The 23921-nt window shown below is 33.6% G+C and overlaps 2 protein-coding genes across 2 annotated transcripts; one reads left to right on the top strand and one right to left on the bottom strand.

Annotated features, from left to right (window-relative positions):
* Positions 1-1920: 1920 nt before the first annotated feature.
* LOC102614913 (dolichyl-diphosphooligosaccharide--protein glycosyltransferase subunit STT3A) lies at positions 1921-11403 on the top strand. The gene is made up of 23 exons (XM_006494250.4): positions 1921-2180; positions 2734-2796; positions 2919-2974; positions 3076-3147; positions 3307-3412; positions 3502-3552; positions 4308-4403; positions 4559-4618; positions 4731-4844; positions 5882-5968; positions 6262-6365; positions 6594-6689; positions 7034-7154; positions 7243-7323; positions 7419-7550; positions 7660-7905; positions 8767-8910; positions 9605-9791; positions 9864-9961; positions 10162-10241; positions 10326-10413; positions 10850-10939; positions 11049-11403. The coding sequence occupies exons 1-23, from the start codon at positions 2064-2066 to the stop codon at positions 11106-11108; spliced, it is 2349 nt and encodes a 782-aa protein (XP_006494313.1). The 5' UTR covers positions 1921-2063; the 3' UTR covers positions 11109-11403.
* A 458-nt stretch (positions 11404-11861) lies between these two features.
* LOC102615209 (protein unc-13 homolog) lies at positions 11862-16801 on the bottom strand. Its single transcript, XM_006494251.4, has 5 exons — positions 15913-16801; positions 14750-15616; positions 14187-14642; positions 13421-13610; positions 11862-13342 (listed from the first exon to the last, which is right to left on the bottom strand). Exons 1-5 carry the CDS (start codon positions 16402-16404, stop codon positions 12411-12413), a joined length of 2937 nt encoding a protein of 978 aa, XP_006494314.1. The 5' UTR covers positions 16405-16801; the 3' UTR covers positions 11862-12410.
* Positions 16802-23921: the final 7120 nt, after the last annotated feature.

The following is a 23921-nucleotide window of genomic DNA, read 5'->3' as shown; positions in this document are numbered from 1 at the left end:
TATTCTCTTCCTTGTTCTCTTTCTTCTGTGCAACAACTTTAACTTAATTTTTTATTTGTTTATAACACCCCTTGTTCTCTTTTTTCAGTGCAACAACTTTAACTTAATTTTTTATTTGTGTATAACACAATCTCTATTTTACCATTGGCTTGTTAAATTAAACGGGAGAACTTAATAGAATAGGTGTGCGGCGATCATTGTTGAAACAAGTGGGTGCACGGTAATCTTTGTCGAAACATATGGGGGGTGGCGAAAAATAACCCTTTTTTTTAAATTGGGATATTTTTAGCAGAGACCACATTACTTGTGTAAATTCTTATATTAATCATCTTTATAATGTAGATGACATTTGAAAGATTTTTTTTTAAAGTTGGGATATTTTTAGCAGAGACCACATTACTAGTGATATTAAACATTTTTTACATTATCAAAATGTAAATATTTAGTTTTTAAAATTATAATTTTTATAATTACAAAAAAAATAACACAATGCAATACAATATAGTGCAAAATAGCGGTGTTCGCGGATCGGATTTTGCGGATTGGACATCAATCCATATCCGATCCTCAATTTTATGAATTATAAATTTTCAATTCAATTCAATTTACGGATTAGTGAAACTTAATTCAAATCCAATCCATATGTCTGCGGATCGAATGTGGATTTGACCCAATCCATGTCCAATCCACCATTTGGTGGATTGATTTGCAAATTAAATTTTTTTAATTTTGTCTAATCTACGAAGTAATTAAATTAAAAAATTTAATATAAAAATAATTTATTAAATTAAAAAATAATGTAAAATAATTTTACTACCATTAAATTCAAAATTGAACAAGATTTAAATAAATTAATTGTTTAAATAAGCTAGAATAATATATTCAAAATTTTAAAATATAACACACCAAAAAAAAAATTCATTTGTTTAAATCAATATATGAAAATTAACTAAAATTATAAATTTAAATGTTGAAACTTGAAAGATTGAACGTAACAAGAAGAAATTAAGAAACTTGAAGAGCTTAAAAAGAAAGTAAGAAATTAAGGGTAATTACCTCAAGTGGTGAAGTGGAACAGTGATGGCTTGTGTGTGCGGTGGGGTAGAGATTTGGTGTTATATGCCAAAATATTTCATTTGGCTTAGGATTTTTATTTTGCTTTAGAATTTTTAATGTTTAGGAAGCTATATTTGCTTATTTAATTATTTTTTATTTTATATTGTTATCAAATAAGATATGATATTGTGTTAATTTAGCTATACTTTAATTAATTAATTAATTTATTAGTAAGTAGCATTGCTACATTTATGAGTTTTATTTTTTTATTAAATAAATACTTTTTTTTTGCGGATTCACGGATTTTTACGGATTTACAGAAGTAAATCCATATCTAATCCATCAATTGCGGATTTTTAAATTTTCAATCCAATTCAATCCACCAATCAACGGATCGGACGGATTGAGCGGATCGGATTAGATTCTGAACACCCCTAGTACGAAATATAATATAATTAAAAATTAATATAATACAATATAATAACAAATATTATACAAATTATTATAATCCAATATTAATGCAATGCATATTAATGCAATACACCTTTTATTAAATAATACAATGCACTATAATACAATATAATATGCCAAATATATTTTTAACATAATATACCTTATATTGAATAATACAATGATATGCCAAAAGCACACTCAGTGTACCTTTGTACCATAATAAGAATAGATCAAAATGGGGTCCATGTCTCGACAACTCACTCCATGCCACGTGGCATACCACGTAGTCAGTAACCAATTGGAAGTGATGTTTCTCATTATTATACAAGTCTCCGCCACGTGGAAAGAAATAGACACTTTTTGTCATTTATCTAGCTTATATACCCAATCTCGTCATTTCGCACACTTCCCGCAAATCTTCTCCCTCGCAAGTCTACGAAGTCTTCTCCTCTCACTCTCTACACTCGAGACCTACACGATACAAAAACCGCTTCATTCTCTCTTTAAGATTAACCTTTTAAGTTAACTAAAATCAGTGAGCAAATTGGTCGTCAATGGCGGCCGCAGCTAAGGCCGGCGAGGCGACCTTGCGTCACGCCTTTGGAAATGTTCTCTCATTCTTCATTCTCCTTTTGATCGGAGTTCTCGCTTTCTCGATCCGTCTCTTCTCTGTAAGATCTCCGATCATGGCATTTTTTAGATCCGATCCGAACAAACGTAATTTAATTTCTTTATTGTCTTTTGCTGCTCAGAAATGAAGGAATAATATTTGAAGAAATTGATCGTGTTAATGGAAATTTACGTTTTTGTTTTTCAAATTCAATGTTCATTTCTTTAATTTATCGAGAAAACGTAAAATAAAACGAAATTTGTTAGTTTAGATTGTAAATTTTGAATTAGATTTTAAATTTTCAACATTTTAATTTTCTGTTTTTGATATATTACTTGATGCATTTTCTCAGAAAAATTTTGTCCGAAGTCAATTTACGTTGGAAACTGGAGAGAAAAGAATTTTTTTTTAAAAAAAAAAGTATAGAATTTAAAGTATGAAAATTTAATTTTTCGTTTTTGTTCAATTCCATACTAGAGTTACTATATTTTCAAAGCTACTAAAGTTAGGTTGCATAACTATTTGTACCGGCTCACTTTTTGAATAAGCAGTTCAACTACTATTTATATTGTTATAATGTTAATAGTCTCATGGATTTGCCTATTGATTTGCAGGTTATAAAGTATGAAAGTGTCATTCATGAGTTTGACCCGTACTTCAATTACAGGGTCACTCAGGTTTTATTTTTCTCTAATAAGAAATTGCCCTTTTTTTTTTAAATATATGTCTTCTATTCTGCCGTTGCCAACAATATAAAGCTCTGTGAACAGTTAATAATCGGAATGTTTGTTGGTTTCAGTTCCTAACGAAGAATGGCATATATGATTTTTGGAACTGGTTTGATGATAGAACCTGGTAATTACAGTTACATTACAACTAGCAGATGTGTTATTATGATAGAAATTTTTCTTTTTGAAACAGTGTATTTAATCTATTGGATTCGGCTTTTATATAAGGTATCCTCTTGGTCGTGTTATTGGTGGAACTGTTTACCCTGGGTTAACCTTGACAGCAGGCACCATATGGTGGTGGGTATCTTAAGAGTTAGTAGTAAGATTACCTGTGTATTGTTTCTTTTTTGGTTACACTTTTTTACACATATAACCTTGATGTGGTTTTTCTGTTGAAAACAGTTGAAGTAGCTGGTTTATTTGCTAATTCGTTTTGTCATTGCACTTTTGTGTCAGGTTATTGAACTCCTTGAATATTCCTCTGTCAGTGGAGACAGTTTGTGTGTTCACTGCACCTATATTCTCTGCTTTTGCTTCGTGGGCAACTTACCTTCTAACTAAGGTTTGTTTAGTATGTATTTTGTGGTTCCGTCATTTCTTATCAGCTTCAAAATTCAAATTTAGTTATACTATTTGATTGATCTTCACTAGGAAGTTAAGGGTGCTGGTGCAGGACTGACAGCTGCAGCTCTTCTGGCAATGGTAAATCACTCAATGAGTAGTTTTTCCTTCTGTTGAAATAATTTTCAGACTTTCCAAACAACGACAACAGACATCTTATGTTATGACAAGTCCTTGGACGATTTGATGTCTAAGGAGTATTGCCCCATTTTACTGGTGTGTAGCGTTTATTGGAATTGATGTGTGTAGTTTCACATCCCATTTCTCTTTGACAAGAGCATTCTACTAGATGATGAATGATCAAGACAAGAACATAATATGCACACTTTTAATGTTTAAGCTTACATTTGTAGAATTTGTTTTTTCAATTTTTAAGCCTGCAATCAGAGCTTCTTAGGAATCTCAGTGATATTCAGGAGCAAATATCACGGTTGGGTTTCTATATGGTCTAGAAATCTCTTTCCCATTGGGGAAACTTCGGGTGGATGAATGATAATTTCCCTTATTTATTTTCATCATGACTAGTGGAACTTTGGAACCTGGGTCGAACCTCTGAGTTGATTTAATATCGTAGTATAAATTGTGATGCATAGCTTTGTAGATTGAAGTTATATATTGTCTGTTATGATGTTTTTTGTCCAATAGATAACTAATTTTCTGAAAAAGCAATATCAAGAAAAATTGAAACATGCACATTTGAATGGTGTTGGCAATCATTTATAAGAGATATGCTGGTGATCCTCTATGACCGTGCAAAATTTGCATTGTTTGCTGAGTAATATAATCCTTATCAACTACACCATTCACCATTGTTATATTTCATATCTTGTTTGCAGGTTCCATCATACATATCTCGATCTGTGGCCGGAAGCTACGATAATGAAGCAGTAGCAATATTTGCTTTGATTATCACTTTTTATCTTTATATAAAGGTTAGTTTTCATTTGAAGGGGGCAGGTTTATTTTAACTAAACTTGCCGGCTAACATTTTGTGCATTTAACTGTTACCATATGAAAATCTCAGGATTTTTCTACATAGTTTGTATTTTGTTTTATTGTTTTCTGATTTAAAGTACATATTATGCAGACACTGAATACTGGATCCCTCTTTTATGCCACTTTAAATGCGATTGCATACTTTTACATGGTAAGATTTTTGGTGTATCAGATGTTATATATATATATATATATATATATATATATTTTAACTTAATTTATCATCATATTTCTGCTTATCACTGCCTGTGTTTGCTATCCAGGTTTGCTCTTGGGGAGGTTATACCTTTATTATTAATCTTATTCCAATGCATGTGCTTCTGTGCATTGTAACTGGTCGCTACTCTTCTCGATTGTACATCGCATATGCTCCTCTGGTAAGTATCGTCAGCATTCGTGAATTTTTTATTGTAGTCAAGTAAACAAAAGGATTATAAATTTCACATGATCAGTGAAGATTGTAGTTTTGGAACATTTTTACTCTTTAGAAAAAGAAGGAACTGTTCAAAAATTGTCCTTTTGTCTCTTTTAGTCCTTTATGTGCTGAAAAACAATGATGAAAGTTTGTAGGGCTTGGGCCATTAGTGATGAGGTTATTTGTCAATTTCAAGAGAATATGAATTCTCAGACTTGGGGTCTTGATACTATTTTTGATGCAGGAACATCTGAGAAGTCCAACAAATGTTGGGCTATTAGCCTTTTTGGATAGTGCTCAAACTCAATTGGTTTTATTTTATTAGTAATTAGCTTTTTGTTCCTTAAGTCCTTAGGGAATTGAGAAATAATGACATACCGTATCTAAAAAACATATTATGAAAAGAATGGCACTTGCAATGCGTTTGGAGCACTGAGCTCAGAGAAGGATTCATGACCTATTTGGGATTTGGATACTATGTTATTATATGTCTAATATAATGTATTTGAAGAACCTCAGTAAGTTATTTGTTATTTTTTTCCGTATTAAAAATGGTGAAGAGCTTCAGACCAGGAGCTGAACACATGTATTTTTTTTAAATTTTCATTTGCTTATTATTATTTGCCATAGATGTTAGCTGCTTGTTAAGCTACTCTTCCAGCTTTAGTTCTGTGACTATTGTGAAATCTAAAAAGAATCAAAATTTTTGCTGTAACAATATTCTATTAAAGGCATGTTCTTTTTCCTGGGTAACAGAACTTTTGTTTTGCTTTTAACTTGTGCATCGTGTCAACTCAAAAACAATCATGCCTTTCTTAAAGAGAGGGGGTGTAAGATTGACTTATACTTTAAAATATCAGCTAGCGGCTTTTCAAAATTACACCTTTAACTTTGTACTAACTCTGTTGGATATACGGATACCAATATGAGATTCACAAATCATTTTCTTTTCCTTATTTTTTTCTTCGCTTATGTTAAAATTATAAGTTGGGATTGCAGGTTGTCCTGGGAACGTTGCTGGCCGCATTGGTGCCTGTGGTTGGATTTAATGCAGTCATGACTTCTGAACATTTTGCATCATTTTTGGTTAGTGATGTTTAATTTGGCTGGAATCTGTAATTTGTGGACTGTGGTTTAGAATTTTTATTTTATTTCAATTTCAATTTTTGAGTGTCCTACATATGGAATTGAGGCAAACATTGTATTTAACAAAATTTTCTTGCCTTTCATGCCGTGCTGGGTCTGTTGTCATTTCATGTTTACCTTTTGGAGTTATAGATGTTAGCATTACTGTTGGGACTTTTGTCTCTCTCTCACAACGTTTTCTTAATCTTAAATTTTCATTGCAATGTTTTCTTGCTGTTAAATTTTTGCCGCAGGTTTTTATTATCCTCCATGTGGTGGCTCTCGTATATTATATCAAGGGGATTCTCTCTCCCAAAATGTTTAAAGTAGCTGTCACACTTGTGGTATCAGTTGGCCTGTAAGTTTCCTTTTTCTTTTGTTTCTTTAATATGCTGATGAAATGACAAAGTTAACCTCTTGTTAGAAAGAATTATAAAATGCATTAAACTGCTAGTAATCTGTAATCATTTCATATAAACTTTTAACAGTAAAATTAATCTTTTGCAAGATGGTCTGATTTTTAAGAAAGCGTGTAATTTATCGTATCAAAGCTGATCTTTATAGTTTCACATTATTTCCTCTTCAGGGTAGTCTGTTGTGCTGTGATAGCAATTCTTGTAGCATTGGTAGCTTCTAGTCCAACAAAAGGATGGAGTGGGAGAAGTTTGAGTCTGCTTGATCCGTAAGTATCTACTATCATTTTTATTTCATCTTCATGTTTACAATTTACTCTAATGTATCCTGGTCCCTTAAATGAATGAAGTAGAAGCAAATACAGGCCATTGTGAGGGGTAATAACTGCATCAGATACACCTGAGTCCTAATTTACCTGAAATCTTGGGTTGATATTGTTCTGCTCCTGATTGAGCTCTTTTGAGTTATTGATTTGGAGAAGTTGCACCTACCCTTGGTCTGCTTTGTACATTTTAGATTTTTTATTTTAGTTTTTGTACTGTGATTTCTGATTCTGCATTAGCTTATGAAAATTTTTAATTTTTACTTCATATTTTCATTGCACTTGGACAGAACCTATGCAAGCAAGTACATACCAATTATTGCTAGTGTCAGTGAACATCAGCCCCCTACTTGGCCGTCTTACTTCATGGACATCAATGTTTTGGCATTCTTGGTTCCAGCTGGCATTATTGTAAGCTTCAAATTGTCATCACATTATGGCTTCTCATCTGCAAGTTGTGTGCATAAATTGCATTATTATGTTTGTTGTCTGCTGGCAGGCGTGCTTCTTGCCTTTATCTGATGCAAGCTCCTTCGTAGTCCTATATATTGTGACATCTGTTTACTTTTCGGGAGTGATGGTAGGTAGAACTTTGGGCTGCCAAACATTTTTAATTTTTCTTTATCTTTCCCCTCTTATATTTTGTGCGAATCATTGCTTTGGCTAAAATTACAGGTGCGCCTTATGCTTGTATTTGCCCCAGCGGCATGCATCATGTCTGGGATTGCTCTGTCTCAAGCTTTTGATGTTTTCACAAGATCAATCAAGTTTCAGCTGCTTAGAATACTAGGATTTTCTGAAGCTGATGTAAGCATGTTTCCCTTTTCCTTTTAACTTCCTGTTTAACCCATCATTCAATGAAGTCATTTAGCTTCATTACTAATACTCAGCTACCTGGAATGTTTTGGCCATTAAGGCAGGGGATGGTAGCTCTGCTAATGTTGTACCAGAAAATGATGCTGTAAAGGTTGATAAAAGTGAAGAAACAATAAAGGAACGACCCTCGAGAAAGAACAAGAAGAAGGAAAAGGAGCAAATGGAAAAGGCTCAAGCAGAAAAGACTTCGGCCAAGTCCAAAACTGAAAAGAGGCTTCTGGTTTTACCAATGGAGCTGTCTGTGATTGGTCTTCTTTTACTTGTGTTCATGGGTGCATTTTATGTGGTAATGATGCTTTTTTCTCTCTGATGCATTAACTGAACACCAGGCTCATATTCTTGCAGTTATGACTTGTATTCTATCTCTTTACAAATTGAATTATGATTTATGTTCTCGTACTACTTCCTGAAGAATATAATGAGTTTCTGGGAGCAGCTTGCATCTTATTGGTAATGTATGTGTTGTCATCTGGCTACTGAACTCCCCATTAAAGAAAAACTAAAACAGCATTGTTAATCTCTATGGATGGAGCAACACAAGTAGTGATAGCGGATACAGATTCTTAGTATGACCTGGATAGGTTTTGGAGTACCTCGTTGACATAAGTCAGATTTAGTAGCTGTGTCATGCAAGGGCTAAGTTTTATGTAAATGCACACTGATAGAAGGATACTTATGTAAATGCACACTGATAGAAGGATATTTATGTAAATGCACACTGATAGAAGGGATACTTACTGATTGGGAAACTTCCTCTCCGTTTTATTTTCTAAAGGTGAGTTGGGGTAGAATTTTTCTTCTAAATTTTAGTTTTCTGGTGGTGGGGAGGGTGTTGGGTTTGGTAAAGCAAACTGAGGGCTTGAAAGTCGGAATAGAACATGTTATTAAGAGTTTTCATTTACAAATGGTCTTCCATTTTAATTGCATTTTGCAACTTCACATAAGTTCTTGAAAAGTTACACAGCCCATTGGTTATACAAGAGCATTAAGAGTAATATTTGCTTTTCCTAATTGGAATATTCATCTTATGGTTGGTTTGATCATTTATTGGTTAATGCTTTCTTTCCACCTCTATTCGTCTATTTTGATTTATTACTGTTTCCTGATGCTTAAGATGATAGAATATAAATGATTTTTTACCTTGTAGGTTCATTGTGTCTGGGCAGCTGCAGAAGCTTATTCAGCCCCCTCTATTGTTTTAACATCTTATACACATGAAGGCCTGCATGTTTTTGATGATTTTCGTGAGGCTTATGCTTGGTTGCGCCACAATACAGAAGTGGATGACAAAGTGAGCATTCAACTTTCCTGTTTTACTGCAGTACATTTTTTGCTTATTTTGTTTTCTAAATTTATAGCCACGACTATGGAGTTGCTTTCAATTTTCTTTTTTTCATTGTTTTTTCCCCTAGTATCAAGGTGTCTTAATGTAGTAGTCTTATGATCTCTTCAAAGTCTGTGTTCAGGGTTACGGCATATCAATTTTGTTTGTTTTTCCTTGTTCATCCAGTGAATATTTGCATCTTTATTTTCATGGAAGTTGCCTTTAAGGGAAAAATAAATAAAGTGTGATAACTGCCTTGTTTATGTGAAGAGATGGCAGAAAAATAGAAGCTGGTTTGATTCTAATCATCGATAGGTCAAAATCTGTTCATTGATTGGAAAGAGATTGATAAGAATCTGATGTATCACTTTTTCTTTTTAGTACTATTTTTGTTTCTATATTTCTCTGAAGTCTGATGTAGAAAGGTACATGATGCATATGTATCTTATATGTGCTTCTTGGTTCAGTGCCACCAATTTATCGACATTTGTATATTTTATCATCTACTGTAGTTTTGGCAATGCTACTTGTACCTTGATGGATTTTATGACCTAAATTATGAGTTCTTGTGTCTTGAAATAAAGTTGAATTTGCTGATGTTGCATCTTTAAACAAAAGAAGATCTTAACTGACATCAATTCCTACTGAAAACTCCTCGCAGGTTGCATCATGGTGGGATTATGGTTACCAAACGACTGCCATGGCTAACCGGACAGTCATTGTTGATAATAATACTTGGAACAACACTCATATTGCAACTGTTGGCACTGCCATGTCTTCTCCTGAGAAGGCAGCATGGGAAATTTTTAACTCACTGGATGTAAAATATGTGCTTGTCGTCTTTGGAGGTTTGCTTCCTTCTTGTGTGTTTCAGAATTCATGCCTAAAATAATGTGTCTCACGGGTACTTCACTCTTTAGGTCTTGTTGGTTACCCCAGTGATGATATCAATAAGTTCCTGTGGATGGTCCGTATAGGAGGGGGTGTTTTCCCTCATATTAAAGAACCTGATTATCTGGTAGGTTTCTGTTTAGATATAATTACCTAAAAATGAATTCTTGTTTTTGGCTTCTTGTTCAGAATAGAACTTGGCTGCTGTATTGCAGATGTCATGTAGCTGATTAACATTTTGGTTCTTTGGCTAAGAAACTGGTTGCTTCAACTTTATTTTGCTTATAAATGGTACTAACTGGTTTATACTTTGCTTTCTTTCTAAAGAGGGATGGTCAATATCGGATTGATTCTCAGGCTACTCCAACTATGCTAAATTGTCTCATGTATAAACTTTCATATTACAGGTCTGCTTTTGTTGTAAGCTTATGAATTTCCATTTTTAATTTGGCTGTTGGAGTAGTTATTTCATTACTATGTATTTCTTGCAGATTTGTGGAGACTGATGGCAAAGGCTTTGATAGAGTGAGGCGGACTGAGATTGGGAAGAAATATTTCAAACTTACACATTTTGAGGAGGTAAGACAATCTTGAATTTCATTTCATTAAATGTGCAGTGAGAATTGCAACACAAAATGTTCTGAAAAATACTCAAGTAGAGATCATAACAAGTTTTGAAAGTGACTATTAAAGTGATTCTCAGATGTTCGGCAACTAATATACTGGAAATTATTTTGTTGATGACCAGATTTTTATTTCTTATATCTTTGTGGTATAATTGCAGTTCTGGTTGCCAGAAATTAGTTAAGTGATAATTTAGAGGATACTGGACCTGCTTTCAATCCATCTTTTGCACTGTTCATATTGTTGGTGACAAGTACAAATGATGGTCCACTATATATTTCTGAAATTTACCCCGTCTGATTACTTTGCTTTTAAGTTGGCACTCTTGCTTACTTCATTTTGAGGGAATTATTGCTTTTAAGTTGGTATTCTGTCCCTTTTCTCAATTCAGGTATTCACTACTCACCACTGGATGGTTCGGATATATAAATTGAAACCTTCAAAAAATAGGATTAGAGGAAAGATGAAGAAATCAAAGTCGGTATGTAGAATTGTTCTATCTTTTTCCTTTTTATGTAGACTGTATATCTTGAGAATTTTTTACCACACTATATATATCTACTTACTGTTATTACTCGTCAACGTGGCAGAGAACAAGCACACCCAGCTCAAAAAGAAGCGGATCACGAAAGAAGAATCCTTGGCAGTAGGAAGTAACTTTTTGTAGGGAAATGTTTTAGGTTACTTGTCTGTAACTCAAATTTAAATGTACCCTGAATCTTTTGAGAAGGATCACACAGGAGTAGCTGGTCATTTCCATGGTGGAAATCGAAACGATATATCAAAAGATTTTGCAGTCTTTTCATATGATCCTTGTTATTGGTCCCTCGTGATAATCCTCCCCATTTTTTAGATTTGAGTCATTTTTAACCAGTTTTGGAATTGGCTGTTTGGCTTGTCATTTGCTCAAAGTATATTATAGCCCTTAGAAACAAAATTTGCCTATGATGTGCATGGTGATTGATTTGCTGCATATACCATCACATTTCGTTTTCCATTTTCTGTGGCACTGTTTTCGCCATCAATATATCAAATTGTTGTTACGATGCGTGCATACATTAGACTTTTTAGCTTTTATTTATCAAGAAATACAAAATTAGTTCTAGCGAAAATGCGGACTTGTGAAGGCGCTTCTATTCTGAAATAGAGCAGGACTGCTTTGCACCAACAGCGGTTCGATTCAGGTTTCACAAATGTGAATGTGTAGCCTGATCGAATACAGTATGTGGAGTATTATAGACATCCAGCAGTTGGTTAACCAAAAATAATCTAATTGAGCTTGTAGCTGCCGTATCTGACTAGGTTGGTTTGACTTAAAAATTGGAATACATTTCTTTGTTCTGAAAACAAGGAATTTAAAATCTAAACGAGCATAAACAACACAAAATTATGGGGATTTGACATATTTCGAAGAGATCATTCATTAAATCCGACTGTGTTGAGTATTTCACAACAAACATACGACATATTGACATATCTACAAAACAAAACAATTTCCTTCAAATTACATAACCTCCATCTCTGTAACTTGCATTCCCTACTGGAAAATATACCCAAAAAATAAAGACCAAGAAAGAAAAATTATGAGTAAGAAGCCAAAAAACCTCGCCATCTCGATTGAATGCCTCTAAATGTGGAAATTTGGGTTGAAGATTCAGCCATCCTCCCCGTTGCATAGTAACAATCCAGTCACTCGGATGTCAAACAACCAATGCGAACACCATTGTCTTAGAATTTTAAATCCTCAAGGCTAATCGGTTCTACGAACTTGTTAACTTCTTTAATAATTAGTGAAGGCTCCTGACTAAAAGAATCCAGCCGGTAAATTACTATACAGGAGAATATTTGCCTACAATTACAGCTGCTAACCGAGGCCTCCACCAAAAGCATGCTGCAGAAATATTTGAAATATGCTCGCATAAATAATACTAGTACTCACCAATTCACCAAAGCTACAATTTCTTAGGCAAGTTGTACGCCTTCTTCAAAAATTTCACAGCTGTTTCATCACTCCGATAACAGAGAACTCGCAGGACCGTGTTTGGTTCAGTGGGATTCCATTGTCCTGAAGTTGGAGGTAGTGGAAGTCTAGATTTAGCAGAAGAGCCATAACTCTCCAAAGTCAAACGTTTGAATTCCTCAATCAGGCTCTCAGTATCATTATGATATAATGGGAGAATACTTCTAACAGAAGTTGAAAACTTATCTATCAAATCTGCAGGCAATCCATCCCCATTAGACCAGAAAAGATCACAAAGAAACTTAAAATCCTCTTCTATTATATCAGAGTCTTGATGAGTGAAAGCTCGGGAAGGGCCTCCAGCAAGCAAAACCAACAGAAACCCTTCAAAAGAAGCTTTCATAATGTCAGTAATAACACGTGTTCTGACCCTGTCATGCACGGTTGATGATATGATTTCCAAATAGTGCTCAAGTTCCTGAAGAAATGGTTCAATCCTAGAAGATGAAACCTCCCCAACATACAGGCCATCCCAAAGAACATGACTTAGATCATGGAAGATGACCTTGTATGCTATTGCCTCAGAGAGTTGTTGGATTGCTTCTACAGAAGAAGCAGCTGAGAGCTCAAACCTTTTCTCTATTCCATTTGTGATATTGTCTGTTCGTGTGAAATGAGAACTCCTTAGTTGATGGACTGTCTTCTTCTCCAAGACCTCTAACTCTTTACGAATATGCTGGAAAGTATTAATGCGACAACATAGTTGGGGTACTCCAAAGGAGTTATCCCCATTTGTGGTTCCAACCTGGGATTTCCTCTTCTGTGCCGTGTGCAACTTTTCTTTCCTTTTGAATGCACCAAATTTTGACCCCATTGTACACCTAGTCAGAGCAGGCATAGTAGGAATAAAATTATTTCGGCTGCCTGCAGATCACGAAAGAAACTGCTGTTATTATGGAGATAAATAGTTGAAAACAATTATTCAAGCTTCATTAAACGTACCACAGCCAGATTTTGCCTTTAATACATAATGTTGAAGACATCCATCAAGACCACTTATCAATTCTGGAAGCAAGACTGAATGCATGGGTATTGGCAACATAAAGAATGCTTCCATTGTTTCATCTATAGTTCGAAGGACTTCAACAGCAGAAGGAGCAATACTCTCTTTATTTGCTCGTGCATTCCAAACCTAGAGAAATGAGGATGACACATGATAGATTAGGTTAAGCAATTAGAAGAAAGGCCAATTTCAAATAAGCAATGGCATGAGAAAATAGAGTGAAAGAAAAGTTCAAAGTCACATGATAAAGGTTTACTAATCAATAACCAGTCTGCTAAAACAAGTACAAATGAACAGAATACTGCTGGTTTTGCTAATGCTCTTACTGTTTGGCACCTATGAAATATTGATTAGGGATTAAACACAAAAGAAATAAAACTCCTAGTGCCATATGCAATCACTGGAGTTATTGCATTATTAGAAAACATTAATTGTATGTCAGTTAAAAAAATTGAACAATCAGAACAGAGAAATAACACCACCTACATCTTCCCAAGACACCAGCGAAACTGACAACAGAAAGAACTAAGCTGGCAGAGTAACCTATCAACAAACAGACAACACTCCATCCAATCCAGATGATGACTATCCTAATTAAATCTCAAGCAGATCAGCAGGTGCAGGACCAAGTATGTGTTACAATCAAATTCAGGACCATTCATTTCCAATCACTTTGAATTAGATGCTGAAAGAACACCAACATACCTCTTGTTGCAAATTTCTGCAAACCCATTCCTTCAGTCTGTCCACTCTAATATTTATCCACGACTTTGCCAGATTGCCAATTGCAGCTTCAGCCTCATAAGGAGGCATCTCCTGTATTATTGATTTCCCACCATCCTCACTGTCTACTGAATCTTCAACTGCAATTTGCACAAGATTTTTCTCCAATTTGTCAGCAGCTAACAGCACTTGTATAGCATCAGGAGTCAACTCAGTGATGCCTGAAACAAATTGCCTCAGCTCGTTTCCATAGCAAGAATGAAGAGTGGCTACAGCTACACCTGCCGCAAGAGGATGCCATCTCTTAAGTATTGGGCTAAATATTGTTTTCTCGTCAAAAGCCAGTTCAGTAACATCCTGTGCTAGGATGGAAAGAACAGGGAGATGATTTGGCTGGTTTTTGGACAATTTCTTGCTAGAGTTCACCTTCTTCAATTTCTGTCATGATACAAATCAAAACAAATCTTAGAGTCATACTTTTAACAGCAAAATAAGCAGGCAAACCTTAATGACAGTAGGGAATATGATGAATATATGAAACTCGCCTGAGCAAAAGCAGTACGTAACGAAGATCTTATGTATGTGTCAACCCTATCATGAGCCACATCAACTTGATTTTTCTTTCCGCGATACTCTTGAGAAATGCCTTCCACCAATATAGTAGCTGATAAAACGCCAAGAGAAACAACAGTTTCCAGAGAATCAATATTGTCATCGTGGAAAATATCATGGTAATCACGAAGTCTTTGTCCGGCCCAATCCAGTATTGTATTCAATATGGAGCTCAAAATCTTAGAATAATCTGCATCCTTGGCTGCCTTTGCATCTTTTTCAATTTCCATCAACAGATTATTGGCAGCAAATAATAGGTCACTTTCCACTTGGCCAGTGGAAACATAACGGTGAAACAAAATCCAGCCAAAACAAAGATTATGTAGCATTTGATTAACTCCAAGGATCTCCCATGTCTTCTTTATGAGTTCTAAAACCTCATCAACCTCTTCAATAACTGATGTGGGCTCATTTACATCAAAACAAGCTTCTAAAAGAATTCGGTAGATTCTGAGATTCAACGGAAATCCTTCTGCCCAGTGGCATTTTTCAGAAATAGAACCGTCAAATGATCTGCAAGCGAGAGACATAACAACACTCCTTAAATTTTGCATTGATTCATAATTCTTTCCAGTTTCCAAGGGTCTTTCTACAGCCCCACGAATAATTTGCCGAAGTCTCCGTGCATCAGTGCTAGTGTTATCAAGCGGCAGGTGAGGATGCATAAGGAGTCCAGCTTCAAGAAGCTTGAAAATTCTCTTCTTCCAAGCTTCATATTCTTTCTGACTGGTAAAATCCGTAGGCTTGATCTGCTGCAACAGCTCCAAAGGCAGAACCATTGTTTCAATGCGTTTTCCAAGCTGAAACAAACATGCACATTAGTAATAATTAACTACAAATTATTTAATGACTGTGTCCATACATCCCTTATAAATAAGGATAACAAAATACTAGCCATATATAGAAAAGAAAAATTAAAAAACAAAAAAATTGGTGCTATTTCCAATACTCTTTAAGTAACGAAAACATGCGATCACTCTGTTGGAATTAGGTTCCGCGCGCAGAAACTTCCTGGTAATCTTCTCTGTCGTAGAAAGCGTATAATTACAAAAATAACCCTGTAAAAATCATAATTCCCCGAGTGCCCGACTCTCACCTGACTACCAGCAATCCTCAGCAAGGCTCTCCGGATTCTAGAATCGGTTTGCTCCGAGATTCGCATCTGCGCTCTCACCAGCTCACCAACGGTCACCGCTCGCTTCGCCTTCCCTTGACCCACCGACTCGCCGCTAACTCTCTTCTTAATCGATTTCATCCCAAGCGCCTTCTTGACTTTACTCGCCGCAGTCGACGTCAGCGATCGCTGCAGCGACGGCGCCGAAGAAAGCGACGGAGCTGGAGTGCGCTCCGCCCGCTCGGATTGCGGTATGTAAGTCAACGGCCGCACGCCGGTGCTCCGGCAGGCTCCGACGAGGATCTCGTAAGCGGTTTCCCGGAGCTCGGAATCGGATATATTGGGAGCCGCGTCGCCAAACGGCGAAACGACGTCGTCGATTGGGTAAGCGGGCATTATGTGAACGTTATTATTATTAACGTGTCTCTTGGAGTCCCCCGGTGGCGCGGCTTTATCTCGAGAAGACTGAGACATGACTCTCTTTTTTTTTTTAATTTAAAAATAATATAATTAAAGTGTTTGGGGATTTTGCTTTTTTTATCAAAACCGAATCAAATAAAGAGGATTAAAGAACAAGACTTGAAGTGTTCGAACGAGTATGTGTGTAATAAGAAGAGTGATTCTTGCTTGACTTTTAAGGAAGTGATTGATATTAAATGCAATGTTAGAAAAAAAAATGAAGAATAAAAATTAGATAAAAAGTTTGTAGATGTTTTAGCAGCTCCCATACAAATGAAAAATGAATAAAAGTTAGTTAGTGCCACTGTTGGTGGTGGTGATGATGGCGGTGGATACTGGATAAGAAGGCAACTATTTGAAAGGAAATGATAATAAAAACTGCATTAGCAGGCAGGATATTTTCTTTTGTTTTTGCACTTCTATTGCAATTCGGTAATACTACACCTTTTTTTTTTAATTTTAATTTTTTAAATGAAATTATAAATTTATGTTAGACTAATACAGCTATTTTTTATAATTTTTTATTCAGGTTATATTGATGCAGGGTAGGTTTTTTTCTTCTTTTTTTTTAAATTACATAACGTCAAATTTGTTTATAATAAAATATTTAACTTTTGAATTTTTTAATCTCTAAACAGAAAAAAGCATTAAGTATACATAAAGTTGGATCTTTAATAATTAATTAATTTTTTTTTATTTATTGGAAATGGGAAGGAAAGATCCATTGAGCATCGGTCATCATCATTAGGTGAACGTGAAAGTTAATTTCATCGCATGCTACAAAGACGCGTGTATGAATAATGATGGTGAGGTGATGCTTCAATGCAAATTTTAAAGGTTTTGAAATTCAGCGTAAAGCGGCAGCTGACAAACTACCAAACCAATTCCTCTTTTCGCTTTATGGATGAGAGAGAATACTAACTATTTCCACCCTCTTGTTTATTTATTTATTTTTGCTAATTCACCTTTCATAAAAGTTAGCCGTTGCGGTTTCGAATCTCGCCGGTACTTATTGCTCTGCGCATGCGGGTTTTGCTATTTTCGTTAGGCATGGTCATTCGGTTCGGTTTTTGTCGTCGAATCGTGAAAAATGTTCACAAAATAAAAGATCGATTGTTTCTTATCTGATCCGATTCAAAATTAAATTAAAATTAGGGAATCAATCGGTTCACTGTTCTAAATTTTAAAAAAAATATTATTTATCTATAAGTAATAATATTTTTTTATTATAAAATTAGTTTACATTAATTTTTTTACATAAATCATAAATTATAGTGGTTACAATTGAATTGAATTAAGTAACAAATTTAAAATTTAAGTTAATATAAAAGAAAAAATATTAAAATTCTTAAATAAACCAAACTGAAACCTGATTAAAGAATTGAACCGAATCAAAATTATTTTGTTTTGATTTGGTTCTTTAATTGGGTTTGATTTCGATTCATTTATTTATGAGCCAATCAATTTCGCTTTGGCTCGGTTTAGGGGTAGAACCAAACCAAATCGGTTAATGCCTTCATGACTAATGAAGCATTACAGCTCAATGGCTCACCCACGTTTGTCTTAAATTATATTTTTTAAGGACCAATTTGGTGATGCTGTAAATTTTAAAATAATTATTGTGAATTGCAGTATAAAAAGAAAATTAGTTAAACATTTGGTAAAATTATTTTTAATAGTACTGTAAATTTTAAAAATAATTATATGTATTTAGTAAATTTTATTATTAAACTACTATAAGAATTAAATTACTAAAATGAACATAATGTTGAATAAATAAAGATTTTAATTTTAATTTTTTTTATCTCAATATAATTGGAAATAAAAATAATTTCTTTAAATTTAATGATTTTATTTCTTAATTAATAAGATAATTTTGGATTTTTATAATACATATGAGGATATATATACAATTGTATTCAAGTTTAAAACTAATTTTTAAAATTAGATTTTGAAAAGCTCATTCTTCCTTACTTTTCAAAATCTAATGTAGGACATAATGATTTTGCTAAGAGTAATTTAAAATAATTTACTAAGCACCAAAATTAACTTTTAACTTTTCAATAATACTTTTGAGCCTCTTAAAAATAATATCAAATAGACCCTAATTCTAGTATTTCAAAAAAATATTTATTGAATTCCAATCATACCCTCCAAACTTTATGAAAAAAATTAAAATTAAAATATCAAATAATTTTGATAATGGTTGTGCAATTCTTAATTTACATTTTGTATCAACTAATCATTATATTGTTAACATTGTCGAGAATTTATTGATGTCACATGAGTAATTTTGTCATTTCATTAACCTTAAATCCTAAATAAAAATTAATAATTAAACAAAACAAATCCTAATTCGTTCCCTAAATTAATTTTCTTTTCCTTTATTTTGATTTATTTTCCATCTTTTTTGGGTTTTCTCAATACTTAATAGGGTAACAACTGAAAGAAAACACACCAATAAATAATTACGCTTTTTCACCTCAAAGCAATTTGTCATCTTTGAAGAGTTGCACAAAAGATTTTTTGAAAAAAAAAAAAAAAGAAACCAATTATTTATATCAAACAAAATTAAAATAGGACTGAGTCAATAAGTGTATCCACGATTTCACAAGAAACAAAAGTATAAATATAGTCTGCCCAATCAAAAAAGGCCAAGTGTTGATTACCGATAATTATGATTTGTGTTGTCAATTTTGTGGTGGTGGTGGTGAGCGTTGATTACCGAGTCCCATCGTATCGCGCCGGTGTGTTGACATTTGGGGTTCCAAAGATGACCCGCACATGATCTAAAGAATACGTCAAATTAATAATACAAGATTCTGTGACGGCAGATGAAACATTCAAATTTAGAAGAGGCCAAGCATATGTTACCGTAAGATAAAATTGGTAATAAAAAAAAAACAATAAGATGAAGCATTGAAATCGTGATAAATAATGTCAAACCGTATGGCATTTTACTAATTATGTCACACTGATTCGATTATGTATGTTACACTTGGGTGATTAAGAACTTCATTATTCAAACTTTAAATGTCGATCGTGTGTACATGTGATTGGGTGGTGTGTTACTGAAAGTCCATCCAATTAATAAAAGCTGGTTGATAGCCATCATAAAAGGTCGATAGGTGCGATGTCTTTAACATTGAAGGAACTAAAACCTTCAAAAACTGCAAGAAAATTGAGTGATTTACCTCGTCTGACTTCAGTTTGGCAGACCTACGAAATAAATTTAGAAGGGTTTAGTAAATTGATTAAAAAATTTTGGACAAGATAATAAGAGCCAACAGAAAAAATTAAAATTAAAATATTCAATTTCATTGACATAATCATTTTCAAACACTTCTTCAACTGTTCTCGATGTGTTTTTATGTTTTGAAAATATTGTATAATAGCTTCATTGTCAATACAAGCAAATACATCTTTTTCAATATCTACAACTAAGTTATCATTCAACCATTGATCATCCATCTGGTTTCGAACTCTATTCTCTCAGCAATGGCACTGGCTACGGATAGAATTAAAGTCAATGTAACCAATAAATAAACTAACATACCAATGTAACCACTAAATAAACTAACATATATACCTTGTCCTTTTTAGTCTTCACAATTGTCCTTGCAAGTTCACCAATCCGTTTCAATCTTGAAAACTCTTTACCAGACCACAAATCTATGATGTAAAACGGATAGAATTAAAGCCAATGAAACCAATAAATAAACTAACGGATAAATCTTGCCCTTTTTAGTCTTTAAAATTGTCCTTGCAAGTTCATCAATCTCTTTCAATCTTGAAAACTCTATACTAGACCACAAATCTATGATGTAAACATCAAGTTGCATCTTAGATGCTATAACATCTATTGTAGAAAAATATTTTAGGATAAAATTCAGGAAGTCGTAATAATTTTTCCTTGTCAAAAGCTACAAATAAATCATTTGAAACACAGACAGGCCAAACAAATAAGCAACTCAATATTTGACTCATTGAAATGATTATTTTAGGTGGCTTTCACAACAAATGGTGCCATGGTAGCATCTCTCAAGGAAAAATGTAAAGTCCATTTAAATGACATCCCAGATTAATCTAAATTCTTATTTTGATTGATAGCTTGTAAAAGGAGAACACTTCGTATTACCAATTAAGAAAAACTAATATTACGACTGCATGAATGATTTCAACTATTAAAAAAATTAATCTAATTGATAATGTAAAACTCATGTACTCAAGTGATTGATTATAAAATAATGTACTAATGAGCATTCACATGCATAAACATTCATATCTATGTATCTCACGAGAATTCATATTCATGATTGTTTCATGAGCACTCATGATCATCTTATACATTGTCATATATGCTTCCAAAAATCTCAAAATTCATTTTAAAACTGCCCGGATTACTCAGGAACACATTTCCCACTAGAACTTCAGTGTATGGAACAGTTCAAAGAATAAGAAATATCCCCTCCTACATCAAGGGAAAAGAAGATTTTCTCCTAGAACTTTAATTTAGGGGAAAAGTTCAAAAAACAAAAAATATACCCTCATACATCAACGGAAAACCCCTAGAACTTCAGTTTAAGGAAAAAGTTTTAAAAAACAATTAATATTCTCTCTTATGTTAAGAGAAAAGTAAAATTCCTCATAAAACTTCAATTCAAGGGAAACGTCTAAGAACAATTAATATTTCTTCTTATATCAAGAAAGAACAACTAATATACTTACACAAAGAATTCTAGTTCACGAAAACAATTTAGTGAAATAGTTCATTTTTCCTTACTCCAAAAAAGGAGAAAATTTCCTTAATAAAATTCCTCCGAAATATCTCATTTTTCCCTAAGCCAATGCAGAGCCTAAGCTAATAAGGAAGAAAATTTCCTAAAAAACATGTTAATAGGCAGAAAAGTTTCGTAATAAAATTTCTCTGGAATAACTCACTTTTCCTTATGCCAAGAAAAAAAATGAAATCTTAGGTCAACAAAGAAGAAAAACTTCCCTAAGCCAATTAGGAGTAAAACTTCCCTCATAATACTCCTTCAAAAAAGTTCATTTTTTCCCAGGCCAATAAGGAGAAAAAGTTCTGCAATAAAATTCTTTCAGGATAACTCACTTTTCCTTAGACCAACAAAAAAGAAAAACTTTCCTAGGCCTATAATAAAGAAAAACTTTCTAAACTAATAACAAGGAAAATTTTCCTAAGCCAATAAAGAGGAAAAACTTTCCAAGGCTACCAACAAGTAAAAACTTTCCTAGGCCAATAAAAAAAATCCTCAATAAAATTCTCGAGGTCAACGTAGAGATAAAACCTCTATAGGCTAATAAGGAGAAAATTTTCCTTATAAAATTCCTTCAAAATATCTCACTTTCCCTAGAACAACGTAGAGGAAAAACTTTTCTAAGCCAATAAGGAGAAAAATTGCCCTAATAAAATTCCTTCTGAATCACTCACTTTTCCCTATTCCAATATAAAGAAAAGTTTTTTCTAGGCCGAAAAGAAAAAAAATTTCCCTAAAAAAATTTCTTTGGAATAACTCATTTTTCCTTAAGCCAACATAGTGGAAAAACCTCCATAAACCAATAAGGAGAAAGTTCCCTTATAAAATTCTTTCGGAATAACTCACTTTTCCCTAGGCCAACGTAAAGAAAAAAATTCTCTAGGCCCGCATAGAGGAAAATTTTTCCTAGGTCAATAAGGAGAAAAGTTTCCTTAATAAAGTTCCTCTGAAATAGCTCACTTTCCTAGACCAACAAAAGGAAGAACTTCCCTAGCACAAGGAGGAAAATTTTCATAATAGTATTCTTTTGCAATAATCCATTTTTTCCCACTTCAAAAAGAGGAGAAATTTCCCTAAGTCAACAAGTAAGAAAGATTCCCTAATAATATTCCTCCATAATAAATTAATTTTCCCTAAGGCAACAAAGACAAAAAATATTCCCAAGACCAACAAAAAGAAAAAGATTTATAATAATAGTCCTCCAAAATAGGTTATTTTTCTGTATGTTAAGGAGAAAAAAAAAATTAGCCCAGAGAAGAAAAACTTCTCTAGGCCAACAAGAAAGGCTCCTTAATAATATTACTCCACAATAGATCAATTCTCCTTAAGCCAACAAAGATGAAAAATTTCATAAGCCAATTAAAAGGAAAAGTTATTGTTGATTGATTTCTATAATCAATTATTATCAATGCCAATGTGCAAGTATACACAATAAGTAATAAAGTGATAAGTATTCAAGATCGTCTCTACAAGGATTGATGTTACTCCAAAAAGCTAAAGCAATCACAATAGTGCAAATCAACTAAAGACCGAAACAAACAACTGTCAAATAATTCTATCGTAACTAATAATTGCGAGAGTTGGAAATAAAACATTACTGTAATGAAATAAACTAAATTAAATGTGTCTAAGATTCAATTGAGAATATAGTAGTTGAATGATCAAACTCTCCTAATGGGGTGAATGTTGTTTACCAAATTAGCACCAGTTGTTACAATAAGTGTTGCAGCAATAGGTAGAATAAATCTGCATCCGCAGCTATCGCATGTTGGAAATCTCATACCTTTAAATCTACTAACAATGACCAGTTGCTCATATATCTATGGTACGACATTATAACCTTTAATCTCTCCACCCTACAAGGTGAACACCTATGTCTAGAGTGACACAAATCTTAACTTCAAGTATTGCCCTTATGAGATTCAAGGTAACCTAATCCAAGAAACTCGACTTAAGAACAAGTAATACTCTAATAATATCCGCTAAAACGTGTCATTTTGCTGCTCTATCTTAACTGTAACTATTAAATAGGTGGTCAACCGAAATAACAGTTGTATTCATAAAAACTACTAGAGTATAATGCTACAGTGTTACCATAACAACATAAAAGAACAGTCAAGAACTCATTGGATTATTTGTCATTCAACTACAAGTAAATTTAGTTCATAATCTGGATGAGAAAAATAAACACAAATATATTGATCTCGGAATACATCCAAACAATTCAAGGAAGAAGAGAAAATATAAGTTGAGCACGATGAAAGACAAATAATTCTGCACGGTTCTTTCTTTGTTTCCGAATAGCACTCCCCAATCTGATCTCCTTCTTCTTGTCTTTGTAATTATTTTTTATGATAATTCATCGCTGCCTTTCTATGTGGTGCACGCCTCCTTTTATATTGCAAATTAGGGTAGAAGACCCAAAGTCCATGCGCGTGTGTGCGTTTAAATTATGAAACATGCAGATCGCGATTTTATGGCTGACCTACGCTTTAAGCTTTCTCCCGCATTACTCTCTGATTGCTGCAGCACTGGTTGCTTTAGCATCCACAACAGCACTGCATTATTCTCGATTGTGCTTGTCTTCTTTTGTGGCCATCTTCTTTCCTCCTCTTGCTTATCTAATGTCTCAGCATCCGCTTATAAATTTAAAACCTACAATTATGCACTTGTTTTTAGCACAAATTACTTGGTTTAAACAAAACTTATTAAAACTCAACTAAAATGAATGTTTATGCAAAAGGTAACCAAAAT

This window comes from Citrus sinensis, chromosome 1 (genome assembly GCF_022201045.2).
Source record: "Citrus sinensis cultivar Valencia sweet orange chromosome 1, DVS_A1.0, whole genome shotgun sequence".
Taxonomy (NCBI): Eukaryota; Viridiplantae; Streptophyta; class Magnoliopsida; order Sapindales; family Rutaceae; genus Citrus; species Citrus sinensis.
Note: the sequence above shows the minus strand (reverse complement) of the source record. Positions and strands in the feature narration are given on the sequence as shown.

Bases quoted from the DNA above. Each gene is read 5' to 3' on its own strand.
- LOC102614913 (XM_006494250.4), top strand. From the start codon at position 2,064: ATGGCGGCCGCAGCTAAGGCCGGCGAGGCGACCTTGCGTCACGCCTTT. The intron at 6,690-7,033 runs GTAAGTATCTAC...GCACTTGGACAG, and splicing joins AGTTTGAGTCTGCTTGATCC to AACCTATGCAAGCAAGTACA. The intron at 10,414-10,849 runs GTAAGACAATCT...TTCTCAATTCAG, and splicing joins AACTTACACATTTTGAGGAG to GTATTCACTACTCACCACTG.
- LOC102615209 (XM_006494251.4), bottom strand. From the start codon at position 16,404: ATGTCTCAGTCTTCTCGAGATAAAGCCGCGCCACCGGGGGACTCCAAG. The intron at 14,643-14,749 runs GCGAGTTTCATA...GTATCATGACAG, and splicing joins TACGTACTGCTTTTGCTCAG to AAATTGAAGAAGGTGAACTC. The intron at 13,611-14,186 runs GTATGTTGGTGT...TCATTTCTCTAG, and splicing joins GCAGAAATTTGCAACAAGAG to GTTTGGAATGCACGAGCAAA.